The 10506-nt window shown below is 52.9% G+C and overlaps 1 protein-coding gene across 4 annotated transcripts; it reads right to left on the reverse strand.

Annotated features, from left to right (window-relative positions):
- Window positions 1-1265: 1265 nt before the first annotated feature.
- AP2M1 (adaptor related protein complex 2 subunit mu 1) lies at window positions 1266-10342 on the reverse strand. 4 transcript variants are annotated; one of them, XM_033088078.1, is made up of 13 exons: window positions 10214-10342; window positions 8126-8242; window positions 6770-6775; window positions 5982-6247; window positions 5171-5253; window positions 4765-4770; window positions 4433-4568; window positions 4205-4346; window positions 3602-3721; window positions 3366-3501; window positions 3165-3262; window positions 2566-2677; window positions 1266-1872 (listed from the first exon to the last, which is right to left on the reverse strand). In XM_033088078.1, exons 2-13 carry the CDS (start codon window positions 8197-8199, stop codon window positions 1738-1740), a joined length of 1314 nt encoding a protein of 437 aa, XP_032943969.1. In that variant the 5' UTR covers window positions 8200-8242; window positions 10214-10342; the 3' UTR covers window positions 1266-1737. The 4 variants fall into 4 exon arrangements, with proteins under 4 accessions (XP_032943969.1, XP_032943987.1, XP_032943978.1 ...); XM_033088096.1 differs by lacking the exon at window positions 4765-4770; XM_033088087.1 differs by lacking the exon at window positions 6770-6775 and having other exon boundaries at window positions 10214-10341.
- Window positions 10343-10506: the final 164 nt, after the last annotated feature.

Here is a 10506-nt window from a genome sequence, read left to right on the forward strand (position 1 = left end):
AAGACACATTAGAGCTGATAGTCTGACTAGGCCTTACTTTTGGGGAAACAGGGTACCTACACCCAAAGCAGACTTCTCTTCACCCTGAATCTCAGTAAGTGACTGTAAAAGGCTACTTCCTTTCTCTGATTCCCTCAGGTAAAAGTTAGGAAGGAATTTTCCCCAAATGTTGCTACTGCTTTACATTTAGCGTTAATATTCTTCCAACCCTGCTCTAAAATTGTCACCTAAAATGACATTATTATCCACTCATCAGTGTGAGGAAATCAATTAATGCTGATAGTTATAGAAGGTATTAAGCCCCTAGATCTAATAACCACTTTATAGGAAACACAGGGAAAGAGAAATTCCGGCTTCTGACAGGGAAACTATGGTACAGAACTATCTGGTTTTTTCAACAGCATTGCAAGAGCTGAAGGAGAACCTGTGGTTTATAAAATTTAAGAAGCATTCACCAACAGTGAACTTTGTTTGGATGCAGATGCAAGTTGTAAAAAATTTTATAGGACACTTAGATTCTAAGTGTGAACACACTGGGTGTTACATTAAGGAATTGGCCACGAGATGATAATTGTTGAATTGGATGATGGGACATGAGGGCTCATTAGATTTTGCTACTTGTTTATTTTTGAAATTTTCTGTAATAGTTTTTTTAGGTTTAAAAAGGTTGATACCAAGCAAGGGAAAACCCGTGAGGGATAATCTACTTTTATCTGCTCCACGCCAGCAGAATATGAAACATCACTTCCTCCTCAGGCAGTGAAGAAGGGGGTACAGAAAGGAGGAATTTTTAAGAGGCCTAGGGAGTCAAATCTTCCCATTTGCTACCCACCTAATCAAGGTTTGGGAAGCCTGGGCATTTGGGAAGAGAATGGGATTAAGAGGTCAGTAAATTTCTCAGGAAGGCTGAAAAAACTAAATGTAAATTTGGCTTAATCTCTGCTAATTAGAACATACCTGCCTAAGGCTAGGGGTGAACTAGGGAAAGAATCTCTACCCTCAGGGATCTAGGGCCAGGTGGGTCTGCTTGCCCTTGAAGCACTTTTCTTCTCAGAGGAGAGAGAAGACCTGGGACTAACACAAATCAGGACTAGGGGCTGGATGGCCTTGGAGAGGCCTAACAATTGCGACCAAGACAAGGGAAGAGCCTTGAGAGAGCTCATAATAGAAAATCCTACTCAAAGCAAGCAGCCTTAAGACAGGGGAAGCGCAGTCGCACCAGTTCTCCTCCCCATGGAGCTCCCACATCAACACTTAGCCGGCAGTTCCGCTCTAGAGTTTATTGGGTTTATAACTGGACGAAGTCACACGTGTACAAAATGAAGCTCACACTATCCCAAAGCAGAGTAGGGATTGAGGGCTGGGGATCTGTTACTGGCCATTGGGGGAGCTCTGAGGTGAGGGACAGCCAACCCTCCCCCTCAAGAGATGTGGCCACAGGGGAGGGGAGGAGAGGGAGCCCACCTGGCTTTGGTCACGGAACTCAGAGCCTGGCACTGGGCCAGGGCAGACATATGGATGGAGAAGCAGGAGCCCCAGAAACCACCTTGCCCAGGGAGCCGAGGGACGGCTCCAGCAGTCCCACTCACGATGTGGTTGGGCCAGACCTAGACTCGGGCTGATGCAAAGGGAAGGCATCAAAGCAGGAGGGAGGCGACACTGATGTGTGGTGGTGGTGGGGCACTTGGACCTGTGGAAAAGGGTGGGTGGGGAGGCAGGCTAACTGCTACTGGGCAGCTAGCAGCGGGTCTCATAAATGCCGCTGCGGCCAATGTAGCGCACCCATTTGATGACATCATGGTCGCTGTAGTTCAGCTTCGGTTCAAACACCTTCAAGTAGCGCACCTTGAGGCCAGAGGGCGCGAATGGCACCTGGGCAAGGGGAAGCTTGTTAGAAATGTGGCCTTCCTCTCACAGCCACTCTCCTCTGGGAAGTTCTGTAGTTCTGCCCTGCTTCACCTGTCTCCTACAGGGGTCTGAATGATTGGGGTCCTGAAAGACGCTAGGGGAAGCTGGGGGAGTGAGGGGTCCTCTTAAGAGGACCTTCTTTAGTAAAATGTCCTTCTTTAGTAAAAGAAGAAAGCAGTAACTAGCAATCACATGGGTTTAAAGTCAGGCCTTCCCTATGATAACTTGAATGAATTCCTTTAATCTGCAGGAAGGAGCAACCAAGACCTGCCTTGGAACATACTCATCTTGTTCAATATTATGGACTTAAAAAATAAGGTGGAGAAAATTGTATGTCTAACATGCACAAAGCAAAGTCAGCCCATTTTTCTGTCTGTAAGTAAACTTTGTCTTATCTGGTATCCAAGCAATCTAAAAATTTCCAAAGATTATTTTATGACAAGCCAAAAAAAAGTCAAATATTTTTGTTAGCATGAATAACAATTTCTGGTTGGAGGCCTGGAGCGGGAGGAAATGGGTCTATGAATTAAAGTCACTTCCTCTCTCTAGGCCTGTTTCCTCATCTGCACGTGGTAAGGGTATAGGGGTTGATTTGAATGATCTCTAAGATCTTTCCTAGCATACCATGCTATGGGTCCAGCCCCTCCTCTGCCATACCTCAAAGTTCATGGAAATGGGGGGTCGAGCCCACTTCTTCTTGTCATTAGTGGGCAGAAGCTCAATCTCTGCGCTGATCTGTGATTCCTTCATGCCTGCCATGCGCTTGATCCTGGGAACACAGGGGCAAAGGGCAGCAGGTACCCCTGGTAGATTAGAGGAATTTCCAGGGGCTGGGGGGAGAGAACCCAGAAGCTCAGGGGAGGTGCTAGGACAAGGAAATGTGGTGAGGACCTTGATAACCACTTGCTATGGAACCTTGGGTCTGCTATCCCTTTAGCACTGTGGGCTATAGTTTCTGTTTAGATACATAGGCATGCCATCCCTTACTCTCTGTTTACTTCACAGACATTACAAGGGCAAATGTTAAAGCATCTTGATAAATAAATGTATGCATGCACGCAAGTGCAAACGTGCACACTCACGTGGAGGTATAAGGAGCGAGAGCATAAGCAGAGGCTCCTGGAGCAGACAGGTGCCCCCCCCACCCCCACCCTCACTGCCACCCCATACCCACTCAGGGGACGAAAGGTATAACTGAAAAAAAGGGTACACCAAGGCACCCTGAGCCCTGCTGGGCCTCTGCAGGGAAGACTCACTTCCATACGATGGCGTTCTCACTGGCCTTGTACTTGGCCTTCCCCTTCATGCAGATCACCTGCACCCCGCTCGTGTTCAGTGGGGTTGGGATCCTCACCTAGAAGTGACACACCTGTCAGGGGGCGCTATCAAGCCCAGGCATCAGCTGCCTTTATTCATGCAGACAAATGCTTCTTCCTCCCCACGTCCCTTGTCCTTACCTCAATCTTCTGTGCCAGTAGTGAGGGCTTAAAGTTAGACTTGATGACCACCTTGACCTCCAGCTTGGTGCGTCCCACTTCCCGCACTAGTGGGATCACCCGGAAAGGAAGGATGATGTCCTTGGTGGTGCGATACCTTCAGGTGTGGGGAGCAAGGTTGGCATAGCAGAGCCTGTCCTCCTCTCTCTGCCCCCTTTCTGCCAGCAGCAGCCCGCCTCCTCACACCCCAAACGCACCTCATGAGCTCAAACTCTCCATCTGGTGGGATGAAGCTGATGCTGCGTTCAGAGTCAAACTTGCTGAGTCGCACACACTGGTGGAAGGTGCAGTCGTCGATGGCAATTGATTGCTTCCCGCTGCAAGAAGGGGCAGAAAGTCTCCTCACTGGTACAGGAGAGTGGCAGAAGAGAACTGAGCTGGGAGGTTACCCCACACCCAAAGGCTGCCAGAACCTGGGCAAGGTTTCCACTATAGACTATGGAAAGCTGCCAGGATGCAGCTTTCTGACTCAGGGGTCCCTGCCCCAGAGTTAGGGATGAGTGGGAGCTTTGCAAGCTGCTTGGGACCCAGAGGTTTCAGGCATACTGGGCAGAGGCCATCAGTCTATACAGGAGAGCCTTGGTCCTGGGGACCAAAGGGGCTTACAAAGGGGCTTACTCTCTGAGTATGAGGGCAATGTCTCAGATGTCAAGAGCAACCAGCCAAGCACACCCTTGGGAAGAGGGAGGTTGTTGGATTACTGCAGAAATGATGTCCAGAAGAAAGTTGTGATTTACCAGGGCCCGCTCAGCCCTCCAAGGTCCACCCTCCTCTCCCACCAGCTCCCCTGCCTCAGGCACCTCTTGCTTGTTTCATCAGCTGTGCCTTTGCCCTGCTTCTCAATGACAATCTTGTCATTCATCCCAAACTTGCACTCAGGCATGCCACTCAGGTAGCTCTTCATTACCACCCGGCCCGATACATGGGCGCTCAGCACCTGCCCTGTGATACAGATAAATGGATCAGCTGAGTCAGGACCAGGACCCTGTCCCAGCCCCTCTCCAGCTTCATCACAAGAGGGCCCTCACCCTGTGGGGACATGAGGAGGTTCACACTCTCCAGAACATCCAGGAAGAGCTCGTTCCGGCGATACTTGATGCCCTCCCGCCGCCAGCCAATCTGCCCAGTCACCTGGCTAGTGATCTGGGACTGCTCTTCTTTTGTCTGCATGGAGACAGAGACAAACAGCAATGGCATCACTCCTCTCTACCTTCAATCATCCTGTCTCTATTCCCACTCCACCCTCATCCCCCCCTTTTAGTCCCCACCCTGGAACCCATCTTCCCCACAAGCCCCATGGGACAGGGCCTGGAGAAAATGGAGCAAAGCTGTGACGGTGGAAGCTGAGAGAACAACTTACCTGATGCTGGAGGCCATGGCCAGGGAGGAGCCCACAGGAAACAGGAGGGGAGCACAGACGGGAAGAGGCAGGCAGAACAGAAGGAGGAGAAGGCTATGAGCCTGGATCCCACAGGAGGGCCCAGCTCTCTCCTCCTGAGGAACGACAGGCCCCCAGAGCAGCCCACATTCCCCCTCCCCCCAGTACAGAAGGAAACTGAGCTATATTCCCAGTAATAGAAAGGCTGAGTCAGCTGTTCCTGAGTCAGGAGGGGACCACACAGAGCAAAATAGACCTGTCATGGCAGAAGGCTCAGGCCAGCACTTCCTGTCAAAGGCAGGCGCCTGAGTCAGCTAGGACAAGGCTCAGGCCAGCTTGGATGAAGGGATGCTGGGCTCCACCCTGACTGTGGCTGTAATTTGAATACCTGGCTCTTGATGCCCTGCTGGGTGATGAAGGTTTTCAGGGCGCCTGTCTCTGAGTTCTGTGGATAGCCGAAGTCTAGGATCTCTGCAAAAGGAAGGGAACCATCAGCCCCTGGAAAAAGTTGCAGGCTCCTTCATTCCTATCCCGCCCTTGGCCTGGACATGTCTGACCAGCACAGCTCCAAAAGGCGGGGGGTCATCTGCAGCAAAGTCTTTCAGCTTTGTAGTATTTACTCTGGGATTTGTGCTTCAGAAGAAAACAATTAAAATGTCAGATTTTTTCAAATCAAGAAAATCAGCAGAAGAGTCACATGGCCGGTGGGTGAAAGGTCAAGAAGCCCTAAGCCTTAGAAAACAGATGCTGGGAAGGTGGAAGGACTCTGTCCACTTAGATCACAGACTACAGAGAAACGCAGGTAACAACCCGAAGGGCTTATAATATCTCACCCTCCTCCAGGCTCTGCGGCAGCTGTTGGGATGGAAAGCTGGGAGGACAGTGAAATAAAGCCCAAACCACAAAGGTAAGAGGATGAAACGGGCTTACACAGGAGGCCCAGCCTCCAAATCCCTGCCAGGTTCCTAGCCCCCGAAAGACCTTTTGGTCTTCCCCACCTCCACGCACTAGCTTGGCCTATTTCTGGTCCACTTCGGAGCAGCTCTCAGGTCTGGATCTGGACTGGACTTCTCAGGGCTCAAAAGACCAGATAGTCAGAAAAAGTTCTGAGGACACTGGCGCCTCAGATGTGCTCCCACCTCCAGGCGAGGCCCCCCAGGTTCATCCGCACCCTAGGCCCCCAACTCCGCCAGCCTCACCATCCAGCAGCTCGTATATAAGCACAAAATTGTTCTTGATGTTCTCCTCGCTGATCTTGCCAAAGTACGCAGCCATTACGTCACACATCTTATAGAGGAATTCGAAGACCATGGCAGCATTGACATTCTGTTTGGTGACAGCTGCCAGCCAGATGTTGGACCGCTTAACATGGAAGAAACTGGTGCGAGCAATGTTGGTGACAGGGCTGCGCACCTGCTGCCGGGCATGGATGACATTGACCCGAAAGGCGTCCACTGCGTTCCTCCTGAGGGAAAAGGGTGCACACAGGCTGCTCAGCACTGGCAAGCCTCACTCTATGGGGATCCAGTACAGCTGCTACCAGCACCCCCACTTCACTGCTGAAGTCTGACTCATACTCTGAAACCCAATGACAGGAGGACAGATGTAACCTGAATAAAGTGAAGTCCATCAGGTGTAGGGAGGTATGTTCCTGACTCCCAGGCCTGGCCCCAATTTCCCAGCTGCCACCTCTCTAGCTTCTCAGTGAGCCCAGGCCCACATGAGAAAGAGATCGTGCTTCTTCTCCAGTCTTCCCACTAGTGATTCCCACCAGTGGTGAAGGTGGCTCCCCTAGAAGTTAGACAAAGCCAGCATGACTTTAGAGAAAGCTCTAATCTGAGGGAGAAGCACCAAGGGACCAGGGAGCTGGGTCACCCATTCTTGTCCAGGATCCAATTCCAGGGCAAGCTCAGGGAATGAAAACTGATGGGGGGGCAGGGCCCCCCCACCCACCTGTGCCTGGGCGGCAGCTTGACAGGCCGCTTACCTATTGCTACGGCAGCCAATGAGATGGGATGAGAGAAATGACGCCAGCAAGAAGAGGAGAGTGACACCAACGAGAGAGAGGGTTAGACACACAACACACTGGGTGGGCAGCACACACCATGAGGGGGAAGCAGACAAGCGACAGGCAAGGAGCAGAGAGCACAGCAAAGCATGCAGGACAGTGTATGCCCTGGCCCTGGCTTAACCAGATCCATCCAGGGCCAGAGGAGGGTACGGCTGGGTGTAGTCAGCCAGGCTCAGGCAAGCCGGATGCTGCTACAACTCTAGCTCATGCCCCACCACCAGCCAATGGACAAAAGCCATAAAGGTCACACCAGCTCATCAGCCAGGGAGCCAGGAGCCAAGGAGCTGGGCCCCTGCAGCAGACGCATTCTGTAACTGTTCATCCCAAGCTCTTGGAGAAGAAGAACGGCAGCACAGACCAGAGGAGCCTAATCTCATTAGAGCTGCTGAGGCCAGGACATGCTCTCAGTCAAGAAAGAGCAGCGGCATGCAGGGCGGGGCAGAAGGAGAAGCAAAGCTGTGCCTCCTTGTTACGGTTTGAGGGACCCAGAATAAGGAGCGATTCCAGGTCTACTCGGATAGGCCAGAAAGGGCAGCATGGCCTCCCTGCCCTTCCACCTGCCCCTCAGTGACCCGGAGGCTGCCTCAGGCTTGCTCACAACCTCTCCCCCAGAAATGGCCGAGAGGAACTGAAACAGCTAAGTCAGCAGCCTGCCTCCTTCTGAGAAAGGGAGTGAGAACGGGAGAGGATTAGGCAGCCTGGAGAGGCTTGTGAGAGAACCCACACACAATGTGACATACAGATGGTGTAATACAGAACTGTACACCTGAAATCTATGTCATGTTACTAACAATTGTCACCCCAATAAACTTTAATGAAAAAAGAAAAAAAGAATCCAGTGAGGGCTCTCACCGTGAGAAAGGCTTTTGACAGCAAGACTTAGATGGATTAGTACCTCCAGCCTGGCCACTAACTCCACCCACTGGAAACAGATCTCCCTCTTCCTCAAAGGAGGAATCAACCTGACCAGGCGAAAGCACTCATCTCCAGCTACCAGGTCTCCCACTAAGGGAAACAGGAGGCCGGAAAGGCCAGAGCTCCTAAGACTTCGGAGACCACGCCATTCCACAGGTCCCGTCTAGTGGCCAGCAACTGGCTGCCAGGCCAGTACCACCAGACCTCATGGGAGTCAGGCTGTACTGGCTGAGCTTCCATGATGCAGCAGGGGGTGGGAGTGGTCAAGTCAAGCCTGATAGGAACAGACCTGGCCCTGCATGCTGGGGAGGAGGGCTGGGAAGGTGGGGGCACAGCTGGCTCAGCCAGGGGACTCACCCGATGTCATCTCGGTAGACCCGGGAGATGAGCACCTCCCCCTTGTGATTATAGATGAATAAACCTCCAATCATGGCGGCAGCTCAGTCTGCGAGGCCCATCGTTCTGAGAAAAGACCTAGGATAAGCAGGGACAGGGTAAGGGAAGGCCTCATAAACCCTTCCTGCGTCCCCTGTGGGGCTGTGCAGGTCACAGTCTGGGCTTTTTTCCCTGACTCAACTCTCCAGTAAGTGTCCCTGCAGCCCTCCCAGGCATGCCCCTCCCCTTAGCCAGGCTCCAGTTCCTGTTTATCCCACACTGGAAAGGAGGAAGAAATGGTGAGGGACTTGGGCCCAGGATTCTAAGGCCATTTTAACCCTCCCTTTCCTGGGGCTGAGCCCACATAGTAGCCCCTTTCCCCTTTTCACAGAGCCGAGCTCAGCATGGATCCTTTTCAGCTCCTTCCTGTGCAGACTCACTTAGGCTCCCACCAGTGAGTCACTGCTAAGGCCTGCCTGCGGCTGCAGGAATGGCGGTAGGAATTACTCAGTAGGTTCAGGCCTGGGGCCCCCAGGCACAGCTTTAGAAGCAGTCTCAGGCTCTAGTACCCTTCTGGGAAGGAGGCAGGGCCTGAACTTCTGGCTCTCTAATTCACAGAAGTCTAAACATTCCAAGAAAAGGTGTGCAGGGTGGTGGGGAGGAGGAAAGAAGGGAGGCCTTAGGCTCTGCCAGGCAGTCTGATAAGTAGGCAAAAGAGCAGAAGGGAAAGGCCTCAGCCCTGGCCTACTAACTTCAATGACCCAAGCTGCTTATTAGTTATTTTCGACCACCCCCTCTTTCAAAAACGGGAGGCTCTCTCTTAGCTCCCAAGTACAATAAAAATAAGCCGGGAGGCGAGACGAAGGTACATAAAATTAAGAGATCCTTCCAGCTGAAATTCTGTGATTCCAGACCCACAATACAACTCACTCCTGGCCTGAGTGCCTACAAGCAAGGGACAGGATGCCTGATTTATCCAAATTATTTGGGTCAAACTAAGACTGTTTGCATGAACAAAAAGGGTTAATTTAGTTCTAGATTTCCTGGGTTAGCCCTGGTATTAATTGCACAGGGGGAGTTTAGCAGACTTTTCTAAACTGTAAAATAAATCCTATTCGTGTGGCTATCAAAGTCTCCCAGACTCAGTGAGAGGTCTGTCAAGGTGGTGGACACATCCCATTTCTCAGCGCCAAAGAGGCTGGGAGAGGAAAGGCAAAATGGAGGTGGAGCCCTGGGCAAAGGTTCACAGGTATCAAGTGGTAGGCAGCTCTGGCACAGAGAAGCAGAGGGGAGGCCCCGGACAGGAATGGAATATTTAGTTAAGGAAAAGCCTGGCAGCAACGCCAGGCAGTACCCTCAGGTGGGCACATGTGTACCACAGCAGCAGCGGGGCTGGTGGGGGCACCTGGAGGAAAGTTTCAGTATGGCAAAGGTCAGGGCTTTGAAGAGGTGGGGGAAACTGGCAGTGGTGAATAAGGGAACAATGGGGTGACAGAGCCTGCTTTGGGGTTCAGGTGTAGAGGTATGAGGAGGTGGTGGGCTTTTCCCCTGGGTAGGAAGACGTCGCAGAAAAAAAAGAAAATGATTCCACGGGGTGCGGGGCTGTCACAGGTCTGAGGAATAAAAGCCGCGGGTGTCTGTCAACTGGGAGGAAGGGGTGCCGCAGGGTGGGAGCCTTGTCACACTCCAAGGAGGCGGCACAAGGGGGTGTCACTGTCCTGGGGGCTTGGGAAATTGTCCTTGCGCTGAGAGGAGGCGCCGAGGGGTAGGGGTGTTGTCACGATCCCATGGAGGGGGGAGCCGCGTGGCGCCCCGGATCTGGGAGGATTCCAGTGGGTCTCCCTCTCACGGGAGGCGCCGGGCGGGTCAGGTGGAGGGCGCCGCTCCCCGCCTGCCCTGCAACTGCGCCCCGGGCGCCCCCGCCCCGCCTTCAGCTCCCTCCGAGATCTGAAGGCTGAGGCCACTCCTGGGTGTGGACAGCTTTCCGCGTAGCGCAGTGCAGGGAAGGGCAAAGCCGGGCAGCGGGGCAGGCGACCTGCCTCACCCCGTAAGGCCAGATCTCGAACTCACCTGATGTCCGCGGACCCCCTGCTCCGCCCGCCCGGCCACTCTCCGTATTCCAAGATGTCCGCCCGCCCCCTGCTTGCCTGCCCGCTGCCTCTGCTTTCGCCGCAGTGCCCCGGCCCCGCCCCGGCCTCAGCTGCGCGTGCGCGTGCGCGTCCGACTCCCGCGCGGACTACAAATCCCGTCAGACCCTCAGACTTCACGCTTACAATTTTAAGCTCTCCAAGTTTAGCAAAACTACAACTACCGAATGCCTTCGAGAACCTTCGACAAGAAGGGTAGGAGTGGCCTTATCCAGC

This window comes from Rhinolophus ferrumequinum, chromosome 2 (assembly GCF_004115265.2).
Source record: "Rhinolophus ferrumequinum isolate MPI-CBG mRhiFer1 chromosome 2, mRhiFer1_v1.p, whole genome shotgun sequence".
NCBI classification, from domain to species: Eukaryota; Metazoa; Chordata; class Mammalia; order Chiroptera; family Rhinolophidae; genus Rhinolophus; species Rhinolophus ferrumequinum.